The sequence below is a fragment of the Agrilus planipennis genome, unplaced genomic scaffold (genome assembly GCF_000699045.2).
Source record: "Agrilus planipennis isolate EAB-ADULT unplaced genomic scaffold, Apla_2.0 scaffold12, whole genome shotgun sequence".
Lineage (NCBI taxonomy): Eukaryota > Metazoa > Arthropoda > Insecta > Coleoptera > Buprestidae > Agrilus > Agrilus planipennis.
The window spans coordinates 2774024-2800023 of record NW_020439003.1 but is presented as its reverse complement, the minus strand read 5'-3'; the positions used below and the strand labels follow the sequence as shown (position 1 = coordinate 2800023).

General features: G+C 30.9%; 4 protein-coding genes across 20 annotated transcripts in view; 3 read left to right on the top strand and 1 right to left on the bottom strand.

Annotated features, from left to right (window-relative positions):
- The first annotated feature begins 324 nt into the window (after positions 1–324).
- On the top strand, positions 325–6125 carry LOC108742892 (zinc finger FYVE domain-containing protein 1). Of its 4 annotated transcripts, none has more exons than XM_025975939.1 (7): positions 325–705; positions 1036–2039; positions 2147–2353; positions 2418–2633; positions 2915–3082; positions 3605–3853; positions 5585–5608. In XM_025975939.1, the coding sequence occupies exons 1-7, from the start codon at positions 702–704 to the stop codon at positions 5588–5590; spliced, it is 1854 nt and encodes a 617-aa protein (XP_025831724.1). In that variant the 5' UTR covers positions 325–701; the 3' UTR covers positions 5591–5608. The 4 variants fall into 4 exon arrangements, with proteins under 4 accessions (XP_025831724.1, XP_018333745.1, XP_018333746.1 ...); XM_018478243.2 differs by lacking the exon at positions 5585–5608 and adding an exon at positions 5614–6125 and having other exon boundaries at positions 328–705; XM_018478244.2 differs by lacking the exon at positions 5585–5608 and adding an exon at positions 5614–6125 and having other exon boundaries at positions 329–762.
- A 185-nt stretch (positions 6126–6310) lies between these two features.
- LOC112904881 (zinc finger CCCH-type with G patch domain-containing protein-like) lies at positions 6311–6979 on the bottom strand. Its single transcript, XM_025976013.1, has 3 exons — positions 6807–6979; positions 6554–6751; positions 6311–6496 (listed from the first exon to the last, which is right to left on the bottom strand). The coding sequence occupies exons 1-3, from the start codon at positions 6852–6854 to the stop codon at positions 6311–6313; spliced, it is 432 nt and encodes a 143-aa protein (XP_025831798.1). The 5' UTR covers positions 6855–6979.
- Positions 6980–8818: 1839 nt separating this feature from the next.
- Positions 8819–16772, top strand: LOC108742891 (forkhead box protein N3-like). Of its 2 annotated transcripts, none has more exons than XM_018478240.2 (5): positions 8819–8923; positions 11294–11508; positions 12179–12615; positions 12737–13188; positions 14689–16772. In XM_018478240.2, exons 2-5 carry the CDS (start codon positions 11298–11300, stop codon positions 15041–15043), a joined length of 1455 nt encoding a protein of 484 aa, XP_018333742.1. In that variant the 5' UTR covers positions 8819–8923; positions 11294–11297; the 3' UTR covers positions 15044–16772. The 2 variants fall into 2 exon arrangements, with proteins under 2 accessions (XP_018333742.1, XP_018333743.1); XM_018478241.2 differs by lacking the exon at positions 8819–8923 and adding an exon at positions 9884–10318.
- Positions 16773–19113: 2341 nt separating this feature from the next.
- The window catches only part of LOC108742888 (interference hedgehog), a 95841-nt gene continuing 88954 nt past the window's right edge, over positions 19114–26000 (top strand). For 5 of the 13 annotated variants that reach the window (XR_001938745.2, XM_018478235.2, XM_018478231.2 and 2 more), the window contains exon 1: positions 19115–19682. The gene's annotated coding sequence lies outside the window, so the exon portion shown is untranslated. Of the gene's footprint in view, positions 19683–26000 lie in introns of all 13 variants that reach the window. The other 8 variants (XR_001938742.2, XR_001938744.2, XR_001938743.2 and 5 more) reach the window with 4 other exon arrangements.

The following is a 26000-nucleotide window of genomic DNA, read 5'->3' as shown; positions in this document are numbered from 1 at the left end:
TGCTATCTTCTATCACCTGCTAAAAATATCAAAATTTAATATCTTAATTCGAATTAATTACTTAAAAACTTGTTTAAATAAGTCAAATTTTATGATACTATTTCGATAACTGTGTGACTTTTTAGTAAAAATCAAAATCTATGGTAAAAATTTTTATTCAAATAACTAAAATATTTTACCATGGACATGTTTACTAATTCATTTGCCAGCTATCGTCGGCCACGAACTTAAACGAATCATGTCGGAAATGCTCGGAGTTTTTGGGTTTAGTTCATAGATCAGTTAAGTAATTTATCCGTTGTTTTAATTAGTTTTAATATGGTATTTAATCTATGTTCTACGGATTTATGTATATTTGTCTATGATGTATATTTAAAAACGAATGTTTGATGATATGAATATCTGATAACTCAATAATAATATTAAAATCTAAATTATAATAAACAGCAACTTCTGGACCAGTTTCATTTTCAAATAAGGAGACATTTGAATCATTATTTGAATATTAAAAATGGCGAACAGGCTTAAGCCCTGCATGAAACGTTTAATAAAACCCCAATTAATTTAAAGAAGCATAATTTAACGATGGTTTAACGTTTTCCTCGTCATGCCTACGTCGTTGACAAAAAGTAATCTAATCAGACTAACCTAACTCCCACTTAAATACTGTAATACCGTTGAAAACGTCAAAATTTGGTGTCATGTGTAAGTATCAGAATCTTTTCGTAACATGTGTAGTGAAAATAAATTAATAAAATATTGGTAAGATTTTCACAATGTTATTCCATCATTAGTCTTGTTTATGCCTAACAATTATTTACCATGAATTATTTTTAAAACGGAATGAATGCGTACTAAGATTTCGAAAACGTCATCCGAGGTATTTACATACATTTTTTTCTTTGTTGTGTAAGTGCATATGTTTGTATTTACATTTTAATCAATCTGTTATCAATTACTCCATATATTGTAATCAAAACATACTAAATTGTTTGTGATAAACATCTATACTGTGTTTTCTAATCCCCATTGCAGTGAATCATCTAAAAATTTTAAAATCTCCTACAATGGACAACACTTTAGCGAAAACTGCTTTACAACAGCATATCCAGAAGCAAAATCCTTGTATTATGGAGCCTCTCGATTCTTTAATCATGGACAATGCATCTGGTGATTCACTACTGCTAAAGAAAACAATTGCTTCCATGAAAACAGAAAATGAAAATAGACTTGAATCATTAAATATCAGCATTGAAGATGAACTTAATGATTCCTTAAGTTTTAAACTTTTGGATGAAAATGAACAATTAAAGGTGGCAAATTCGGAGCAATTTATTAAAAAACTAAGGATACCAGCAACTTTCAAAAAAGTTAAAGTAGTAAGCATTTTTGGGAACACAGGAGAAGGGAAATCCCACACTCTAAACGAAACATTTTTTAATTCAGAAAGGATATTTAGAGTATCTCCAGAACAATCATCATGCACTTTAGGGGTTTGGGCTGCTTTTGATCCAGAATTATCAATAATATGCTTAGATACAGAAGGTTTATTAGGGGTATCAAAAAAAGAAGACCAACGCACAAGATTGTTACTTAAAGTGTTAGCTGTTTCTGATGTCGTTATTTATAGAACAAGAGCTGAGCGTCTCCAAAGAGATATGTACACCTTTTTGGGAGGAGCTTCTAAAGCTTTTAAAGACCACTTTCAAAAAGCCCTACAGAGTGTGTGGAAAAAGGCTGATGTAGAATCTCCTCCTCATTCTTTAGGACCTAGTGTTATAATATTTCATGAAACAAGACACACAAATACTTTACAGTGCATTCCAAGTGTTTCGGAATCACCAGAAGATATATTACGTTCCAGATTTGCAGATTTAAATTTACCAATTGATGCATTTAGTTCTTTAAAATATATAGGGGTGCAGACCAAGGAAGGGCCGACATCTTTTAAAGAGATTAAGAATGCGGTGCAAATGGAATTAGAAAATACTACAGTTCGATCAGCAAGACCTCCAAAAATAATTTACCACACATTAAAGGTATTATATATGTTATAAGTAAATTCTTAAATAACATATTGATTAAAATCATGAACCATTAGTTAACCAACTGTACATGTCTCTGAAGTTGTAGTAATTTTTTGCAGGGTCTAAATCAAAAATTTAGGAGTCAACTTCCTAATAACACACCTCAGCTGCATTTAGATCAATACTTTACTTGCCCTGAAATATGCCAATCATGTAGCACCAGATGTACTTTGTCAATGGGTCATAAGGAAGAGAGGGAAGGACATTACAGTCCCAGTGGTTGTAGATTTCAGCATCAGTTTCAAAATTGTGTCTATCTTTGTAAGGTACTGGCATAATATTGTAATAGCAATATGTGATGTTAATTTTAATTCCTACCTCTTATTGAAGAGATGCTATCAAAATGGAATGAGGGTGACAGTTAAACCCAGTTATCAATCGATAACGGAAAATTCTTGGACCAGTTTTTTAACATATGTTTGGTCTGGTTACATAATTGAATGCAGAAATTGCGGCGAGATCTATCGAAGTCGTCAACATTGGTTTGGTAATAAAGATCCGCAAGAAGGTGCCGTAATCGCGGAAATTATCCATATGTGGCCTGGAGTAAGTCTGTGTTGCTGGTACTAAGATTTTTCACCATTTCAAATATCTTATTGCATCTACAACAAAAACAATATAATAAAATCAGAGAAAAATGTGGAAATTTTATATGTTATTTTCGAATTTGGGAAACTGCAGAAAGAGATGTAAATACAGTTTCCAAACAGATTAATTCTATCTAACATACACCACTATTAAAGTAGAATGTTTCGTTATTATTACAAATTGCAGTGAATGTATTACGTTGGTGATTTATTCAAGTTGAGTAAATAATTTTGTTTCAGGAAAGAAACTTCATACTGTCCCCGAACTCTGCCCAAAGAATATTGGACGGAATAAGTGTTCTTTCTGAGGTTGTTAAAAGTGTAGGATCTCAACCAACTAAAGCAGTTAGTTCATGGATGGCCAACCAAGTTGCACCTAGTTATTGGAGGCCCAATGAAGAAATAACCGTACGTTCATTATCGTATTTCTGCAATAATATTGTAACATGAAAAAAATAGTGAAATGATCATTGCATTTCAGTGTCAAATAAGTACTGCGATAAAATTGAAATTAAATATACATTTTCTAATAACATCAGGTACAGTGAAAATAAATTTATAGCCTACTGGAGGTTCCCCATGCCTCGCCACACGAGTCACACTACATATTTTTACTGAAAACATCCCTCTGCTTTTAGTCATATAGACAGTATCACGCTTAATATTTTAACGATGTTTTTGACTTTCCTGCACATGTACCTACTCGCAATAGTGCATACAACAACTAGAACTTTTCCTACAAAAATTTGACGAAAATACATTTATTCTTAGGGCTTGCATTTTAGTGTGAACCGTTGGATTTAATAAAATTATTTAATTATATATTGTGGCAGCAGTTACTAATTTTACTGTTAGTTTTTTGTATTTTGATTTTTTATGAAAACGTATTTTATATCATTTTTAGAAGGAGTTAATTAATTTTCTTTTTAGCACTGCCACAAGTGTAAGACCCCGTTTCAACAAAATGCAGCTAAGCACCACTGTAGGTCTTGTGGGGAAGGATTTTGTGAAGGGTGCTCTTCAAAATTGCAGCCTGTACCTTCGCGGGGCTGGTACACTGATGTGAGGGTTTGTGACGACTGTTATCAGGAAACTCCCCCCAGTCTATCTCATTGTGTTGACGAATCGGAAATTCGAGCCCGAAAATACGGCGAAGCGGTTGTTAATTCGATAACAGCAGTAAGTATTTAATTATTAACTGTGGATTTTGAAAGTATTTTTTTTAGTTTTTGATATTAATAATAATAATAATAGCTACGAAAACGGAATTCATATTCATTTAAGGAAAACTAAAAACCAAATAAATATTACAAAAACAGTAGTACTCTTATCATATTATTATCATTGAAATCTAATTGCAGTACGTAAATTTAAGTGTATGTTTAATGTTCAATGGCCTAAGGGGTCTTTGGTAAACTATGTAACGAATATTTTTTCAAATTTTTGTCCCACCTTCCCCTACTCACGGATTCTTAAGATATTTGTTAAACTCTCTCCCCAACTTACATAAGAAAGATTAATATTTCAAAAACAGCTTGTTCTGTTATCATAAAAGTATATCAAAGAAGATTAGGTATATTTGATTGAAGTTGTTAGCTCTTACCATAAAATTGATTTATGAAAGAAATTTTAACTTACATAAGTACGTTGTTCTTCCTCATTCCTTCCTCCAAGTAAGAGTTCATAAGGTTTCAATGAACCCCCTCTTTCCCTGCTATCTTTACTTAGGGTCGTCGAAAGAAACTCGCAAGTCTGTGATTCAAAAGTAACGGACCCGCCAAATAATGGAAATAGAACCGTAAGTTCCAAAGTTTTGGGTCCACTTAAAAATCTGGACCCGATGGGATTCCTCCCGTTGCTTGTTCCTCTTGATGGCCCTGTAATTTATTAACAACTCAGAATTTATTCAGTTTTATATACATGCACTTTCGCACTTTCTACAGTCCTAACCAAAATTTGAAAACAAGATTTTTCTTTTAAGAAAAAGGTTTTATTGTTTAATGAGACCAAAGTTTGTTTTAGTTAATATACTGAAATCTTTGGTTTTCAACATTATTTCAATAAAAGAAAACGTAAGAAATTAAGTGATGCTTTGTCATATTTTATTTAAAATGTTCTATATCTGATAAAACCCTTATTAAACNTATTTGTAATCACGTATTTATAGCATTCGAATTTTTTTTGGCCTTGTGGTATGTCCTTTGTACAGATTAGTTATTACTTCAGATGCCTTTTAATTTTTATTAATTTCAAAAATATGGAACTGTGTGTGCGGTTTTTTTCATTTTATGAGCATTTTAAAATAGTATAAAAACTTCTACAAGTATATTTAACAAAAATCTGAACAATTGCCATTTTTAACTATACTAAACTGATACTTGAGCTTTCTTAATTTCTGAAAAGCCAAACGAAGTTATTTTTTAACTTTTTGCCTGCCAATGGAGAAGTTTAATCATAATATGAAATGAAAACGCATATAAACTTCTCAGTTGCCAGGTAAAAGGGTCAAAAACTGACTTTTCAATTTTTTCCAAATGAAAACAAGCTTTACACTTACGTCGTTACGTCATTCTTTTTGAATATATAACATTTAGGTCTAGAACCTCCTTTAGTCTATATATTTAAAGCTATAGTAGCCACATTATATTTTAGTGTTGTTATATTCTTAAGAATTGCGTTTTAGCTGAAACAATTAAAGACAGTTTTATTAAATACCGTTTTTAAAGTTTTATTGTGTTTTTGTGCTATTAAATATTTAACCATTTTTCATCAGCCCTGTTTAAATCTTCATGCACATTTAAATTTTAAAGTGTAAAGCGTTTTTGTTCGTAATTTTTTACATTTTTACATTTAATAGTAGCACAAAATATAATTGCAATAACAATTTACCAAAAAATGTAAATTTACGAGGTATGAAATATTACCTTTTTTTATGTCAGGTGGCGTCAGTTTTGGATATTCCAAAAGGTATAATCAAGGATACAGCGAGACCATCTTATTGGATGCCTGATAATGAATGCGACAAATGTTGTTGTTGCGAAAATCCTTTTGGGCCAATTTTTCCTTTACATCATTGCAGGGAATGTGGAAAGGGAGTGTGTGACGATTGTTCCAATACCAGGAAACCTGTACCATACAGAGGTTGGAATACTCCCGTCAGGGTTTGCGACAATTGTATCAAGCAGAAGTAAATCCTGACTGGACACTGAAAAAAAAATTAAAGGCACAACTATAGCAGGGTCTCATGATAACAAACGAATGAGTTGTATAAATAATAGTTTTTTAATGCTCGGGAGTGAACCTATTGACGACCAACATTGACTTTTCTTATTAATTAATAAACGTAATAGTAAATCGGTTAACCGCTTTATCATATTTTGGTTAACTTTTTCTTCTATATTTTGTTACGCCAACTTTCAGTTTTATTCTTTAATACAAAACTTTATCTGCAGTGTTTATTTTTGTACATTTTCGTAAGTTTTTAGCGAACAAAAAAGTATCATAATTGGCTTTAGATAAAATCAACTGTGATAATAAAATTTATCAAGACCTAATAATAAAAAATTAAAATACATAAAAAGGGCTTTCATTCTGGCATGAAAATGCGAAATGCATAAAAATCATTATTAATTTTATCTACAATATGCCATCATGTTTTAGACTATTAGAGATACGAATACCCAAAGTTAGAGCCCTATAAATTATTATAAAGTCATTTCCTAAATCNCCCTCAATTGCTTTTAATTCATCTTCAATATTTAAGATTTTACTGCTACTTGTTTCATTACTTTCTAGTAGCACTCCGTCCTTTTCCATTTCTGACTAAAATTATAAAACAACATTCAGGACGCTAAAAACGTCGTTAAATTCATAAAGTACCATAAATAAAGCATATTCGCAGTCAAAGGAAGTGCTAGTGTCACTCGAAGAGGATGTTGATGCAGTTAAGTTTTCAAGTTGTTGAAAACTTTCCTTTGTAAGTTGAATGAGTTGTTCTAAGTTGTTTTTAAGCGAAAACAAATCTTCTTTATCTTTTCCATCTTCAAACGTAGATATTGCCAAATTAACTTGGACCAACTTAACAAAGAGGAAAGAAATTACTTACAAATATCGACAATCACTTGATACGTACCTGTTTCTTATAAGTATTTAACGAATCTCTTAAAGACTGCTCTTCCATTCTTAGGACTAAACAAAATTAATATCACATCGTTTATTTTTAAAATTACTTATTTACAACCAATAAAATCTAATAGACTTTTATAATTGCCAAGAATAAATAAGCAAGACATAGGTTATGAAAAGTCTTCTTTTTCTTCGTTTATCTACATATTTCCCCAGTAGTGTCTCCTGTATGTCCGACCGTATTCAATTTAACCTACTATAAAAATACGTTAAAATAAACATTACAATAAACACAATCTAATCGCGAAGGAGACACTTCTTCGAAGAAAATTTGAATTTATTCTGAACAACTTTTTCTTAGCCTTTTTTTCTATGTACAACAGTATGCACAATTAAACCATAGATTAAAGAAATATAATACTGTTTAGTCCATAGATATAAACGTCGATGGTTTAGTCTATGTTTTATAGGCATAGACTATGAGCCATAGACATACATTGGAAAAATATGTTCTGTCATAGATTTTATATGATTTTATACGTTACAATTTGAGTTTTGAGGTATTACCCCCAATTTATTTCATATTTGTTTGTTACTTTTAAGGTACAATCAACATATATTATTATAGTATTTTGTTTTTGATTAAATAAATAAATATTAATGAGTAATACAAATGCCGAAAAGTAACAAAAAAAAATGTTAAATTAGTGTATCTGTACTTTATAATATACCTATTTTATTATTATTTTAGGAAAATTCGATTCTTTAATCAATTTAAATATTTTTATTGCATTTTGATGACGATTATTTTCATTCGCGTTTTTTCTTTCACCTGGAAGTAAATAAAAATTGATCGAAAATTGAACGTAAAATTCCCAAGCATTTTCTATTATTAGCGAAATTATATTTATGATAGTGACGCTTCCAGCAGAAAAATGCCAAACTTTTTCATAGAGTAGCATTTGATATAATTAAACTCATGTAAAAAAGTGTAAATAATTGTGCAACGACTGAACCTATTTCTTTTTTATTGATGCAATATTGTATAGTTGTGATATGTTAATGAGTTGTACAGTTATTGTTAAGTCATATTAATTAATTAAAGTAATCGGTTAAAAGGTGTTTTTTATTTCTCATGTTTTCTTTTTTTTATTTTAGGCATTATTGTTAGTGTAATAATTCATAAAAGAAGGTAAGTACATAAATTATGTATTTTTTCATATGCATTATTTGTAATCACGTATTTTATAAAAAAGAATAAAAATCATTCAAATTTAATGTCAATAAAATAACACAACTATATAAAGCCTTAAAGACCAAAGGGCGAAACAATTGTTGATTATCATATTGTTAAAAAAAACGTAACCCTTTAATAGCTTTGAATTTTTACATATATCAAGGGTTCAAAAAATAATATCAACGCTTACTCCTAGTTAACAATAAAATATTTGTATAATAATAACGTTTTCGTCCTTCTTTAATAGTAATTTTTTTATTCTACTAGTACTAAAAATTAAATTTGCGTTAAAATGCGTAGTGCATTTGGATAATCGCCTATTGTATGATACTTTGCCCCCAAGCGAATTGTTATCGAAAAAAATATGGAAAACCCAACCGAACCTGATCGACGAAGACACATATAAACTATTATCGTAATTTTGGAAAAAATTGTGTATTGTCTCATTTTCTAATAAATAATAGTAATATTTAGTGATACCTACATTGCAATATTATTTAGTGTCACAACAATCATTACAATTATGAAAATTTTCCTACAATGTGGACCAGAAACAAATTCTGATTCTAATTTATAATAGTAAACAAATTCAGTATGAAACAAATTGTACAACTCAATCAATAAAAAAAGTACAATCCATAATTTATCAACGATTACGTACATAATCTTCTGAATTCCAATTAAAAATAAAAAAAAAGTAACGTAGTAACATTAATTATTAAGACAGGCGCGAATTCGGTTTGAATTCGAAAATTAATTGAGAATAACAAGAAGAATAACACTTTCAGCTTCAATCAAATTTGGTTATGTAGGTATCATCTGTTAGAAATAACATGGTGTGGTTGTTGGTTGAGGTCTCTTTGAATTTTAAAGAAAGTTAGCAAAGGGTAAGTTGAATGCTTGCTAGAATATACTGTTCCGGTTGAGGAAATTGCACGGGTGTGAAAGGGCTTATATGCTTTGGGGCGAGCTTCTTATTTATCAAAAGTAAGGAATTGCTTGTTCACCATGCGTTTAGAGGAATGTAAGCAATGGCCGAAATTTGACCTAATTCACCCAAAATTATTTAGAACAAGTTGTAAATATTAAAGCAGATGCTGTTATAACATCATGCCTTCCTAATTAAATTGGGCTGTAATAGCGATCTATTGCATATAATTTTTTTATTTTTATTGTTTTTCATTACGATTGTAAATAACTACTTCTCTCATTAATTACACGTGTTACATTTACAGGAAAATAAAATGGTTGAAGTTTACTAAAACCTTGTAATTTGTTAAATTCAATCAGATTTAAATATGGTTAAATTGCACAGGCATAGGCCCGTATATCTTATCGTTTGAAAATTTAACTATGGCAAAACTGTTTTGTCATGTAAACTAGACCATTTTTCAAATTTAAACATACGACGCTTCCGAAAACAAAATTTATATGTACTTAAATTAGTTGGGCTAATTGATCATTAATTATTTTCAAGTTTGGACGCATTTTACGTTTTATTAATATCTAATGAAGTTTGGTTTTGAAACAAAATTTTTGTTATGTATTTATAGAGGTAGTTTTTCTTTTTAAAATTTCTATTTTCTGTTTATGTAAATACCGATGATATATATTTCATAATTTATCATTTTATAATAATTACAATTACAAAGAATTGCTAAATTTGAAAATGATAATTGTTTGTATATACTTTTCATTTGAATGTCATAACGTTTACGAAATTAATTTGTTTGCTTACTATGCTTTAATTCGGTGCAAATATTTCTTGCAATTATGTTTATATTTTGTTTACTGCATGTCGATGTGTTATTATAACAATATGTTTTAGTTGTGTTTAAGATTTCTAGCTATACTTTAGTAAATATCTATGATAGTTACGTCAGCGTCTAAATGCTGTTGTCATAGTAACGGTGGCGCGTCATATCAATTTGCTACGGTTGTGATTATACGTCGTTGGCCGTTTGTACCAGATAAAACAGATCTACAACAAAGCTGAAGGTCGTTGATTAAGTCACATGATATGCATATAAAAATGTGCAAATATGTCAACTAGTGGTGAAAAACGTTTTTACAAAGTGCATTATGACTTATACGAATTTAATAAGAATATAATTTTTAATGGCTGATTAATAACAATTGAACGCTAATTTACTAATGTCGAGAAATTAAAAGTTGTCCATATGGTCTCAGTAACAGTCTCCCAAAAAGTTTATATACTTATGCCTCGATATTTAAGCAATTTACCGTTAAAGACTAATCACGGCACCTTAATTGAGTTCACTGTAAGCACATTTTATAATTAATTTCTATAACAAAAGTTGCATTACAGAAAATAATTTGTTGTTTGCTCGACCTTGAGTTTTGTTTTGTATGCATGTGTGTATGTGTTCTATGTCTAAATGTTTCTTGCTTTCCTGCTCTTCATTATTTCTGTTATCTGTTTACGTTAAGCAAATTATAAAACCACGAAATCGTATAGTTTGTTTTTAGTAAACCAAAATTTGTTAAGAATATTTTTTTTAGTATAAATGCTTTTGAATTTTACGTAAGACTAATTTAAAGCTTTCATTGGAAATTTTATAAATACTTGTTCTTTACTTTTGAAGATAATTAAGTAAAACGTTAAATATGAAATCAGTATCTCTCTTTTTAATTTTATTAGACCTTTAAGAATACAACTAGCTAGTGGTACATTTCTTTCTGTTTTAATCACACTTCGTGTTCTTATTACAAAAGATCGCGATTGGGTGAAATTAGACTAAAATCTATGAAAGCTGAAAAGTCATTCGTTGCACTGAATTAGTAACTATAGCAACCAATGGTAACCTTGGTTACACTACACGCTTTTAAGAATTTAAAATACTTTTTTTCTTTTGACCTTTCACATTTATATATTGAAAAATTATGATTTCCAACCAGAATTTGTTATTCTATTTTCTAAAGCTAGTTGTTTCGTAATGATAGTTTAAACCACAGAAGACTGAAAAAACTTTTCGATTATGTCAATATTTCGCTGATTTTGTATACGACTTTAAAAGGACTTGAATTAATTATATAATTAATGTTAATTAATGATTCGTTAAGAAAACTAGTGAAAAATTCTAACCCTAAAAGTCATATCATCTCAAATTTATAAATAAACGATATTTTGCTGATTTGCCGTTTTAATTTTGGATAGTAATGCTGTAGTGATTATGGCGTTAGGAAAAAAATGAAAAGAAGAAGTCGTTAACGGGATGTTTTTTGTTTATGTGTAGCTAAATGAAGATGTCACCAGAAAAATCAGGAATTTCCTTTCATCATCAACAGGCCACTACACCAAAAATGTCAACTCCTTACGATAGCTCGGCTTCAATAAAAGAAGCAGAGTCTCCCATTGCTCTCCTTCTTGCAGTAGCTCAAAGTCAAAATAGATCGTCCGACGACGATCTTACTAGTTTATCATGGTTACACGAACAAGACCTACTAAAAGGTTAGGCCTTATAAACTAATAGGAAAGTAAATAATCAATAAGAAATACTTTCGTTTGTTAATCAAACGTCATAATATAAAAAATGATGGTATTAAATAAATTCGGGGGTGGGGAATCGAAGGAGGTCTCCTCCACTACTGTACCATAAGAAGTTCGTGGCGGTCTCACCCTCATAAAAAGTTATAGCGGTTCAAAGTTAATAAATATGCCAATTTTTATACATTTCTAGGCATGTAAATATTTATATAGTCATTCTTAAACAATATTCAAAGGTAAAACTAATGACAAATACATAAAAATATTGAGAAAGTTATATAAAACATTATTTAAATATCTTTATCAATAGGGTAGGTTAGGTTATCGGGTTTTGTTCAGGTGACCACCCTCTTTCGATCCCCACCTCCACCCGCTCGAAAATATTTTTTTTATTGAATTTTATTTGAATTATAGTGTATGAAAATTGTCAAAATAATCAACTTTCAACCCCCATAACTTTTTATGGGGGTGAGACCGCAACGAATTTTTTATGGTACAGTGGTGGGGGAGACCTCCTCTTTCGATCCCATTTACAAAAATGATTTATATCCCATTTGCCCGAAAATAAATAAAATGAAAATATTTCTCATAAAAAAAAGACCAATAGTCTTATTTCTCTTATTCTTATGGATAGGAATGAACATAGTCAACCCCTCACCATCTACAAGTGTCAATTCAACCCCTGTTAAATATAGCGAAAGTAATTCGTCATCAAATCAAGAAACACCAACGAGTGACTACATCGAAGAGTCATCAATATCGGCTAGCGAATCGTCCAGTAGTTCATTTAACTCCCCAATTTCCAATCATTCACAAACTAGAAGCAAACATCCTGTCAATGCTCCTTACGATCCCATGATTCACGTAAACAGTAAACCACCCTATTCCTTTTCATCTCTAATTTTTATGGCCATCGAAGACTCTCATCAGAAAGCTTTGCCGGTTAAAGAAATCTACGCGTGGATATTGGATCATTTTCCTTATTTCCGAAATGCTCCTACAGGATGGAAAAACAGCGTCAGGCACAATCTTTCACTCAACAAATGCTTCCAGAAAGTCGAAAAGGCGCCAGTAAGTTGCAACAATTAAAAATAATCATTAAAACTATCAATATCTGTTTAATTCAATTTTGATAACTTTTTCTGGATTTTCGATACAATTAAAGTATAATAGACTTTCTAATCAATTCCAGAATCTCGGAAAAGGTTCTTTATGGACTGTCGATTCGCAATACCGGCCCAACTTGCTTCAAGCGTTGACACGATCTCCGTTTCATCCATGTTCAACCCTAGACCCTACCGTGTACTTTAACAATAATAACAATAGTAGTAACAATAACAATCACTATCGGGCAACTAACGAAAGAAACGATCAAAAACAATTACAAACTTTGTTTCCGTATTTGTCAAAAACTATCGGTTTCTCGTCCGAAAACAACGTAGCAGTTAAAAAGGAGCTTTCTGAAGAGCCACTGGATGCAGTAGATGCCGCGGCTGTGATGTTGAGTCTGAAAAATGGTCTCAGGCATCCGATCAAGACCGAAAACCAAGTGATCACCACATCTCCTAGCCAGGATCACACTTACAGTGTGATGGAAGACCTTACCATACTTAAAGACGAAGCTTTCGAAAGTGATGACGAAAGGTACGTAATTAACTCTATACAGTCTTTTTTGGTTGAATTATTGTCATTAATAAATAATTTTCTTTAAATTATGAGGGTGCGTTTTTAAGTTCGCGGAATGGGTAGGTAGGTCATTAGTTAGGGTACTTAATCGAGTCATTACGAATTAAACAACTCATTATTAGTATAAATACCAAGTTTTATCGTAATTTGATCAGTAGTCTTTGAATTATTGTCGACGAAACAAATAAATCCGGAAGAAATTGTGAGATATGGAAAAAATCGAGTACCGCGCAGTTATAAAGTTCCTTACCTAGCAAGGAAAATCAGTTCAAACTATTCTGGAAGAGATGTCATTCGTTTACGGGGACTCTTGCCCAAGTAAAACCATGGCTTACAAGTGGCATACCCTCTTTAAGCAAGGCAGGGACTCACTTGAAGACGACCTACGGCTAAGCAGGCCGATCAAAGTGAGCACTCCGAAAATCATTCAAAAAGTCGAAAAATTAATACTGGAAGATGTCCGGCTTAAGAAAAACCAGCTCGCAGAAATGGCAGGAGTATCAGATACAATCATTTTTAAAATTCTTCACGATTATCTTGGCATGACTAAAGTCAGCGCAAGATGGGTGTCGAGAATGCTCACTTCGAGTGTGAAGTATTCTCCTGCGTTTTTGGACCTCTGTAGTAATGATAAAGATGGAGTATTGACTCGAATTGTTACTGGGAAACTTGGGTTCATCATTATGAACCTGAGTCTAAACAGGACTGTATGCATTGACATAAAAAGGCACACCACAACCCAAAAAGTGTGAAGTGTTACAGTCGGCTGGGAAAATCATTGCGAAAGTCTTTTGGGACTCAGAAGAAATCCTGTTGATCGATAATAATGATAAAGGTGTCTCCATAACCGGAAAATACTAAGCTTCACTCCTAGAGCGGTTAAAGGAAACAGTCAAAGAGAAAAGAAAAGGAAAATTGACCAAAGGTGACCTCCTTCTGCACGACAAAGCGCCTGTTCACATGAGTCGTGTTGTGACGGCTGTCCTGCAGAAGGTAGCCTTCGAAATTTTGGCTCACCCACCCTACAGTCCTGACCTAGCTCCCAGCGATTATTACCTATTCCTAAACTTGAAAAAGTCTTCGTGGGAAGAAATTAAATTCGTACTTTTATTTCCACTTCTTACCCCCCTATTCCGCGAACTTAGAAACGCCCCCTCGTATAAAAGTTATAGCTAAATTAGGCGTAAAAAAATGTTTTCACTATACCTATATTTTTCTCTGATTCCACGGATGAAAGCGCAGTATCCTTTCTTCTCATAATTTTAGTTTTCGTATTTTCCTGCTTTTTCTTTTGCATTGAACAGTTTTTGAGATAATCGAAAGATCGAATATTTTGTCGGGAAATTCTGAGGAAATGTCTTCAATAAAGATAAGTCATAATTGTACCTACCATAACATAATATTATCTTGTGCTAAAAATGTTTTTCATTTCTGCAGTGTTTATTAATTTCTTGTTAGATATTACACGACGCGTTCTTGCCGAAAAATAGACTTTGAAGACGAGGAGGAAAGAAGAATAAAAGAGGGTGCGGAGACACTTCTTGATTTAGCTGGTGTCAATTTCGGTAAACGTTGCGCTAATCAAAATGACGATAGCGATTACCCGATTAAAAAACGTCGTCTTTCCAATTTTGAAAGTGAAAAAAATTACGAGAAACCCGCCCAGTTTAGACCTCGGCTTTTGCGAACAAAGAAAAAAGACAAAAAGAATGTAAATAATAATAACATAAATTCAAATAATAATAATTTTTCGCATACCGACGACGACTGGGCGAAATACCGTCGAGAATTAGAAGTGGGGCAGAGAAGATAATCTTCGATTAAGTTTTCGTCGAAGTTTTGTAGTAGTGAAATGAAAAATTACAAGTTAGAGTCTTTATATATATTTTATTGTTTGTTTATATTTATACGTGTAATTATATTTAAAATATAAGGATTGTTTTTTGTTATGTGTACATTGGATTTACAGGTTTTCTATTTTTCACTAGGAAATTTTTGTGGGCACGTTGTTGAACAAACAAATTGTTTTATCGTTCCAACTTTATAAAAAGAAAGAGTATTGCTTGAATTTTTCGCAATTTTTTACCTTTTTTATAAAACTAAAAGGTAACTTCCTAAATATAAAAAATCAATTTGTTTCATACTTCCGAAATTGTATTAGGTGGAGGAATAACTCCAAGACAAGACAAAGATTATTTGTAAACTTTTTAAAGTATATAAAAAATGATATGCGGAAAAAAGACAATCTGTGTTTAAAACTTATAATAAGTTCAACGTTTAAGAAATTTTTTGGAGGGCATTTTTAGTATCACAAACGATGTAGCGTATAAAATTGTGAAAACATGTTATCACAAAGGAAATAAATCAGTAGGAGGGCCAAATTGTATTGTGACTTAATCTTTTTTCTTTAACAAAAAAATGGAAAAAGATTTTACCGTTACATCTTAATAGGTTTCACCCTAAACGAAATTCTGTCTCCTCGACAAGCATTAAAATTTCATTGGGAAAGAAGAAATTCTTCGAAATTTGAGAGCATGATCATTTGTTACTCTCATATATTTTTCGATGATGAAAGCAAACCTAAAAAAACTCTAAATCTTCATTTAATACTTAATAGATTTAAGAACATCCCTTAAATAGGGTAAGCGTAAGATAAAACTGTAACGTGGAGGTAAACGGTATCTATGAACTCAAAAAATTGGTATATACACCTGGAGGGCTAAAAACTACCCCTACAAAATAAAGGAGCATACAAAAGCTCCAAAATTGTGTAGATTTCAATTTTTTTACGTGACTACATAGAAACTACAAAATTCGAGAGATTTGAAGTCTTTGGAGCTTTTATACAATCTACTAACTGTTGCCCGGGTTAAATCGATTACAATTTAATAATAGGTAATGAAAAAATCATTTTTTTTTTTTGAAAAAAAAAAAAATGGGTCACATTTACTTACATACAATTTTGGCCATCTTCCTTTGTTCGTCTATTACCATTTAAACAAAAATGGTGGGTTTTCCTATTTGTTTTGTCCATTGTCGATTGCTTCACTCAGGGATTTCGAATGAAAATGTGAAACTAACCTAACCAACTTTCTAAATTTTTCGTTTTCAATATCGACGGAATTTTTAGTACTTATAAAATTTATATATGTAGCCAAGTCCCTTTAAAACAATAACTGATATTGTTAGCTAGGAATTCAATTCAGAAATATAAAAAAGTGAATGAGAAATATTTTACAGACAGAAAATCGAAACGAAAATATTGAGCCCTTAAACAAAAATGTTTGTCAATTTTGTATTGTACTTACAGAGGGTAATATATTTACATTATCTATTTCTTTAACAACAATGATTGCGAAAACTCCACCATTTTAAGTCATTTATCAAAGAGTAATGTATACCTAGTTCAATTTTTATTTTGCTTAATAAAATATCGTTCGTTTAATACGTATAGGGTTAACGTTCAATTTTCATAAATGGATATTTGTTTTGTGTTTTTGTTTGTGGATTGCAAGCCCTTGAAGGAATAAAAGGCTGTCAATGATATTNTTTCATTTTGTGGCTGTTTTAAAGTGTCAAAAGTTCAACTCATTCGTACTGTAAGTGTGAAAGTAAACTTATCATAATTATTTATATAAATTAGTCGACTTCGATCACACGCGAACCTACACGATTAATTATATATAATAAAAAAAGAAATTTAATGTCTTCTTGTTTCGTTTGGCAGCGCTGCTTTCAATAATCAATTAATCAGTTAATTGATAAAAAAAGGGCTATATTTAATTTATTAAATAAAGCTTCGTGTGCATTATACTAAAGAATTTAAATTATATTTTAGAATAATTATCTATTTATTTATACTATTTCTGACGGTTACTTTAATGGGTTTTCTTGATATTCTGCTGTTTTATCGATATTATAATTTATTTTGTTTCTACATCAGTTATTAATTCCTAACCGAAAGCCAATGTTAATTCGGAATCAAGGAATTAATTGTAAAATGCGGTGTGCCAGTAGTACTTGAATCGAATTTAATCGAATATTGCCTACTGTTCCATTCGAATCAAATTTCTCTTTTTTTTTTTTAAGAATTCATTTTTTGTTTTGAATGTTCTTTATTAATCTTTCGGGATTAATAAAGTAAAATTGAACAGTCTTTTAGTTACTTTTAATTACAATGAACAATAAATTTAGCTGAGAGTTTGAGGGTAAAGAAAATAAAAAAAAAATTAATTATTCGATTCGATTCAAATTTTTCATAATTTCGAATACGCGCAGCCCTAATTGTAAATTAAGTTATCGAAGGGTACGCAGAGAGGAAATATCTATTTAATAAACTGCTTTAAAAAATTCAAGTACATAATATGCGAATAATAGCAGATGTGCTTTATTGTTGTTTACTTTTAACGACCAGTAGTGAAATTTACTTGTTTTCTTTATTCACACGAAGCAACTAAAGAAAATTGTAAATAGTTTAAGGAAAGATATAAATATATTAAATAAGTTTAAGCAATAAATATATCAAGTAGCGTTGATAAGCAAAGAATCGTTACATACAAGGGAACTATTTTTATTAAATGTGATTCTGTCAAGTTTTGAAAACTGTGGTGATAATCTTGTAAATTTCTTCTTAAAATTTAGCGTACTTGAAACATTGTTTCAATTACATACTATATTTTTTCTATAACTCGTGATATGCGTGTTCTTCCTATTGATAATAGTGTCTAAACACAATCATAACGTTTTATGTGAATGACTACTTCATAAAGGATCATTTTACGCTTTACAATTATAGTGGTTGCTTCCTTAACATTATTTAATTGATGAAACATTAAAATGCATTAAAAAAATATAGAACAAACAATTTAACATATAATATGTAACTTTTTGACCATTTAAATCAGTCAACAATAATGATTTCGCTAAGCTGTAAACAACTCAAATTTTTAAACGGGTTTATCTTTGGATATTGTAACTTAAGTAATTAATAGCTTCTCATATATAGCCGAAGTATTTGATAATCTACATTAATTAATAAATAAAGTATTATTGACATTTGAAGCAACTGCGGTGACTATTTTGTCTTCCAATATTTTCGCTGTTGAAGCTAAAACGATCTTATAGGAGAGCAACTAATGTAGTTTTAGTAAGAATTCTAAAATTCTTAATCTGAAGCAATACCAGTTATGCCTGATAAATAGGATAATACTCCTCCCCAATTCGCAAGTAAAACATTACATTTACCTTTGCCAAGCGAATGTGCCAAACTATGAAGTATAGATTGCAAATTCGAGAAATGTAAACTGTCTTCTTAATGAATCGGATAATTTCTAATCGATACTTTCAAAATGAGACATATTTTTTATTTCATTTGAATTGTCACATTATCAGAGTTGAACTGGCAATAAGAAATGTAATTTTACATTGTTTTAGTTTAAACTTATTGTGTAAAAATAAACGATTAGAAGTACTAACTGCATTTTTTTTTTAATAATAGGCAATTAAGAAGCATTTCAAATTTTAAGAGGTAAGTAACGCATATAAAAAAAATTAGCAAATAACAAGTTCTCTTATAAGTTATTAATTTAGATTTTGATGAAGAATGGCAATGAAAGTTAGATGAACAAGTTCCCCCTTTTTTATAATTGGCAAAAATTCTAAACTCTTAAAATAGTAAAGCTTTTTTGCTGTTAATCTGATTTTTAATATCTAATGTTAATTTTGTTTCACTGCTAATTTTTAACAGCTACACTAAATTAAATATTATAGATGTATCTCAGATAATTCGTTATTTCGGGAGTTACAGTGTCAAAAAAGACAATTTTAAAGAAAAATAATAAATAAAGAGACAAACTTTAATCATATCTAAGTTAGTGTGCCAAATTGATATGTATAAATTTTATATGCGCGTAAAAAATAATTCAATGCGAGAGATAAGAAAACAAAACAGCAAAATAATTCTCTGGATAAACAGTGCAAATTCAGATGTGCGCAGTGAACGAGTTTATACACAACATAACTAAAGTGACTTAAGTCCACTAGGCAACCAATATGTCTTTGTGGAATGCGAGTATTATATCCTTGTTCTCCTGACGAACTTAAGGATTTCGTTTCTCTTTTGCACCTGTCCGCTTCTTACTAATAAACCATGGAAGAAAACTGGAAGTAAGCTTGAATAACTTGGTTTAAAAACGCCAGCCCGAGACTCCTAAGCGTGAGTTGCGGCAGAAATTTCTGTGCCGGCGGATTAAAATGGTTTGTGGACTTCGTGAGTTCGCATCACGGGAAGAAACAATTTGTTTATGAGTAAAAAAAAATATAGCGTCGATGTTAATTTTCAACCAAAGTGACATGTGACCGATGCGTTTCACAAGCAACGACTGCTAAGTTTCGTTTCGTATTTGACAGCGGATATATTTATACACTTACACGCTTGATTTGAAAACAGTAAGGTTAGTTTGTTTTGTTTTTACTAACATATTTACATATGTACATATGTAGCAGACAAATAGACACATAATAAATTTGAGAATGTTTCTTTTTCTGCTAAAAGTGAGCTTTACTTTTGATTCACAAGAATAATATATAAAGCATTACAGTTTTTCTCAAGACTTTAAAAATAAACAAATTGAAAACAATTTTTTTAAATTATATATTAATTTTCCTGTCTTTGAATTGAAAAATCTTTCGTTTTCGTGAAATTTATATTTACGTGTTTTTAATAAAAATTTCAATAAAAAATCATTATTTTATGTATACCTATGCCAAAACACAAATTTTTTAATGAAACAATTATTGCCCTTGTCTTTAATTCGAATGAACACTGCACCACTAACAAATAAGACTAAATTTCTACTCTCACCCTATTAAAGAAAGCGTTTTTGGTTCCAGATTTGTTAATCGTCACGGTTAGAATAATCCAAAAAATGTTGGTCAGTTATAATTTAATTACTATTTTTACTTTAATTAATAACCAAAACCATCACTTAAATTCTTAGTTTACCAATAGTATTTTATGATCTGGATTTTTAATTCAAATCGAATTTTTGACGATACCTGTGTCCTTCTTGAACTTTTTTCTAAATGAAAATAACGTGTTTCAGAAGATTTTATATTTCTTTTCCAATTGTTAGTTGTAGTAGGCGTTAAATTGTGTGATTGCCAAACATGGAATCAATAAAATTCCGAGGATTTTTTATTTGATTAGTCACCGCTGATGATAGACTCTAAATGATCGAATAATTATAAAAGTGCGTAGAAGAGAATCAGAACACTATACAGAAAAACTAAATTTTAAGTATGAATACTGTGTTTTTAGTGTAAAAAAACAACGGTTTTTACTATCGTGCTATGAGAAAAATAGCATTTAAGTGTAAATAAACCATTACAGCCAAAACGTTTTCATGATTTATTTAGTTTGCATTCTATAAAATACGCTAACCTTAATAAAAAAAAATATTCGAAAGAAATTCCAGTTTATACAAAAAAAAGAACCTGCATATATGAAAAAATAAGAGATAAAATATATCAGATAGGTACTTTTCTCTTTTTTCACCGCATTAAACTCTGTATTACAATTACAAAGATATTTACCAATAACCTTTTTTCTTTGAAATTATAAATATCTTGTTCTTGTTTATATATCCAACAAAATTTATTTTATTTCATTTCTTTTTCATCTTCATAAGGTCATGAGTCCAAAGGCGGACTGGACACGCACCTCCACTTTTATCCTATCTTATCTATTTGAGCCAATCTACGCATTTCTCGAAAAGTAGAGCAAATCTTACTAGTAATTTAATCTAAGACTACTTTTCCTCCTTCCAACTGCTGTTTCTACGGTCTTTAGCCCTTCATGTCTAAGAAGGTGTGTGTCGTTTTCCCTGGTACATCATATCTTACACGCTTCTAACTTTTTTTCGCATCCTAGACTATGTACAAAATTGATTCCTTCTCATAACTACCATTTCTTCCATGCATTTTTTAGAATTTAAGTTATGGAACCAGAAGAGTCAAAACTTCATCTGTATCAACATCGCAACGACATATTAAAAAACCTTGAAAATGCATAGGCCATAACGTTACAGTCGTACGAGTGCATTTTATAAACAAAGGTGAATTATTCCTCGCAATTATGTCAGATCTTTTGACTTGTCCTAATAAGTGGTCGAATATAATTTAGCAATGAAATGTGTTCGGTGCACGCACATTGCCAATTACTAGTGTGCCATGGCGAGCACGCAACCTAGTCTACTTCAATTGGAAGTCATATTATTAAACTTAATGAGAACACGTTGAAGATGCAGGAGAATTATCCGAACAACGCCAACTTATTAACCGGATCTAGGTTACTGAATGGCTCGCGTAGGCGATTTTTCAAGTCGAACGTTCATTTGCTGTATGCGTTGTAAAATATATTAAATTTGTATTGTACTTAGTAAATTGTATAAACTGGCTTTTATCGGATATTAACTACGACTGATTTTAAAGAGAAAGAGGGTGAAGTTATTGATCTGAGTAGTATTTTTAATTTTTTTGATTCCGCCAACTCAAAACAACGCAAAAATCTTGTTTAGCGTTCCTACATATTATTTATGATAATTTAACGTAATTTCTTATTTTATTTTAGTTAAAAAAAAAGCAACTTATTAAAACACGAGAACAAAACTTGTTCCACTACCGTAGATGATAGGGGTTGACGTAAATTCCGCCCAAAAGCGCTAATCATATGTATAAGTTCCGTCCGATACCTTTAAGTCTACATGTCTAAGCGGCAAGGAAAGACGTGATTCCTTCTTTCATAGTGACTTTTCCTACCGTAACGTTACGACAAAAGACTAGCACAGCCAGAGTCGGATAGTTAGTATTCGACTAATTTGAAAGAAATATGTAATAAACAGTTTACAGTATTTAGGATATTTAAGTTTTCTGCTTAATGACAAGAACGCAATTTATGATGCTAATTTTTTGACAGTACACTTTAGTTTTAGTCCTATATGAATGAAAATTTTCAGGTAGATGCTTCCGATAGAGATCTCGGTTATATTTCTCTAAGACGTGAAGGTTTTTATGATTTTTTACGTGGCAGTTCACTTAGAAATGAAAAGGTATTAAAAAGAATAGAACAGAGGACTCTTTGGAAGTCAATAAGAAATAGGCGAGATAGGTTGACAGGACACCTCAGGCATGAAGGTCTGGTCAGAGACATTTTAGAGGCAGAAAGGGAGTTAGGAGGGGTAGAGGTAGACCTAGATTAGATTATTGTTCACAAATAGTTAAGGATGTGGGTTGTTCTAGTTTTAGAGAAACGCGAAAATTAGCTCAGGATAGGAAAGAGTGGAGGTGCGTGTCCAACCAGTCTTAGGACTGACGACCTTATGATGATGATGATGAGCAGTTCACTTAAACGTATAAAAAAAAACAATAGATGAAATTCAAGAAAAGTCGTTTGTAATCGATTAAAAAATTAATACTTATACATATATGTATCTAAAGATGCAAAAATAATGCTCAATCATATTATTCATAAAGAGGATTTAACCGGTACGANTAGAAAGATTTGGAGAATTCGATTAGTTTACGACAGTTTTTAATGAAGCAGATTATATTTTCAGTTATAGACGTAATTGGAAAAACGTCTTCCATACTTTCACTGTATTAATATCCAACCTTTAAACGATCATTGTACTTACAAAAAAAAGGCCCTTGTGAGTTTTCGCAGTAGGTATTATTTCACAGATAACTTATCAACAATCCAATTTACGTAATTGAAATTAACAAAAATTGGAAAATCGCAAATAGCCAGGCACTCAATACGTTTTATCACTAGTACATTGTTTAGATTAAAATTGTTCTAGATGTTTTATGGAGATAAAAATCTCACATTCCTCTACAGGAGCAAACAACGAAAAATTATAAGTACCTATCTAATTTAATATCTACACATGTTTTTCGGTTTTTTGTAATTTATGGTATTATCAGTAGTACTTTTAACTACTTACCACTTGCAAGTGGGTAACTGTCAATCTAATCAACAAATGTATGTAAAAAATTAAGAGCCATGAGTAACCAGCAAACAGCAGCTTGAATTCTTATAAAAAAAGTAGTGTGTAATCGATTAAAAAATTAATAATTATACATATATGTATCTAAAGATGCAAAAATAATGCTCAATCATATTATTCATAAAGAGGATTTAACCGGTACGAGTCGACTTTGGAATTCTTGAACTTGATTGATAGAGGCGCGCGGTAATTTGCTCTACGTAGTTTCGTAGCACTCAAGATTTTATCATGTCGCTCTATATGGCAAACGAACAATGAAATACTCTGAATGGGTTGAAGAGCCTTTTACAAAGGTATGTTGTTGTTATTGACATTGATAGGTCGGACAGACACGCCGAAGATCAAACGATTTTTTATGTCATTACATGGGATCATCCTATTTTCATTTAAATGCTCATTATGAAAATTAACTAGTTGATTTGAACGACGGAACCAAGATGGGATGATATAAATATGTAACAATAAATAAGTAAATGTAACAATAAGTACCATTATAAAGCATGAAGTTTATCCGGATACTCGGGAAAACTATTTCGGTTATTTGGTTATCGCGAGCTTTTTATTAAATACCACCCTCGCTAACGTTCCAAACCACATCAAGTTTCTTTCAAAAAGTCGTTTAAATACCAGATCAATTAAATTTTACCATAACTGGTGGATTTTCAACGAGAAGGGTGGACTAGAAACCATTGAAACGAGCCGATAATATTTACAAACACTACATATGTGCAAGGTGATAAAATCATACTAATAAGTTATCCTTAATCAATACCTGATATACTCACAAGCGACAGAAATTGTAACACTTCGGCCATACTGATATATTGAAAAGTTAAATCGAAATAACAAATAATTTAGCATACTAATCAATAAATACTACAAATTAGGACAAAAGTTGTTATACTTATTAAATTGTTAAGGCTGGTGGTAATTTTTTTCGTTGTTTCTGGTAAAATTATCCGGCACTGCTGAGTATCCGGCGTCATTATCCGGTACACGCCCTGATCCTAAAAAAAAATGCCGAAATCACCTGGTACCGGATCTAACTGACCCATCTCTAGTTTATAAATAGAAATTTGGTAGAACATTTCTTATCGCAAATTGTCTTACCGCAACATAAAATCATGTTTGATCAAAAGGAAGCACTTTTCAGGTAATTAGTTAAATGATATCCCAATAAATATCATCTATTTTTCAATTTAACATGCCTTATGATCCATTATGTTTTTTGGACACTGTAACGTCACGGAATTTTCATTTTGTGGCTGTTTTAAAGTGTCAAAAGTTCAACTCATTCGTACTGTAAGTGTGAAAGTAAACTTATCATAATTATTTATATAAATTAGTCGACTTCGATCACACGCGAACCTACACGATTAATTATATATAATAAAAAAAGAAATTTAATGTACTGCTCATTTTGCAATGTTTTTGATAGACCGCATTAAGGGCAGCACTTTAACCTTCGCCTCAGAGAAAACCTTCGAAATTGTAATATTTCTTTAGGCGACTTTGTGTAACTTATCGTCCGCGAGATAAAATAAAAAGTTTTCACAAATGTTGTGTACTGTACATGTATCTAAGTTGTGTATGTAAATATGTTGCATGTTGCACTTATTTATCGCTTACAAGCGTTTGCGCTGCGGACATACATAAATGATAATGACAGTTAGCTGTCGGCAAATTCAAATATTTATTTTTCTCACAAACACGAAGATTGTTGGTCTCGAACTGGGATTCTTTAAATTTATCTGTTTCATTCACATGCATCTCAATAAGTGTCCATGACCGGTACAAACGCGCTCGGCGATGTGTTTTTTCTTACATTATACCTACATACGATAGGTACATAATTCAAACCTAAAGCCGAACCCTCCACTTCATATTTGTGTAAAAGTTTAAGGTGTATCATCGTGGCATACGTTGCTTCACTGTTTACCGAAAGAGCGTAAGTACAAACACCAAACACCTTACCAAACACAAGCGGGATAATATAATCTCGTAAGTATTTCTACAAAAATCGATAATGTTCTGGTAAAGATAGCATATAGCTACAAACGAAATCTATTGTATTGTATACAGGATATCCCAAAAACAAGCCGAGAAAATAGAAATATTATATTCGTAATAACCTATGTCTTCACCTATTGAAATTTGTATTGTATTAACCATAAAAATTACTAATTTTTAAATTCAATTAATCTTAAATTTCAATATTTTGTAGGGATGTACCGGATAATGATTTTACCGGGTACTAGATCACCATTCTTACAAAACATGTTACAGTTTATAGGAATCGACTTCTTAAATGATAAATTAATATTGGTCAACTTTGACACCCTATGAAAGACATCCTCTCTATTTATTTCTGAAATAATCTTATAAAATACATATATATCCTGTCTAGAGACACAAATGTGATTTAGTGATTTTTATTCTTTAAAATATGATTTTCAAATCTCGAAGTAAAAAGAAGTCTTAAAACATCGTTAATGCACTGTGAAATTAAATATATTAATCGTATGTTACAGTGTAATTACTACTTTTAATTATAGCAATATTAGCATCTAGCAAGGAGGAGTTAGAGATAGCTTTAAATAAAATGGAAGCGGAATTGACAAAACAGTATTGTATGAAAATAAATAAAAGTAAAACAAAAATACTGGTATTCAAGGAAAGAAAAAGTAGGGAAAGAGCGAATATAAA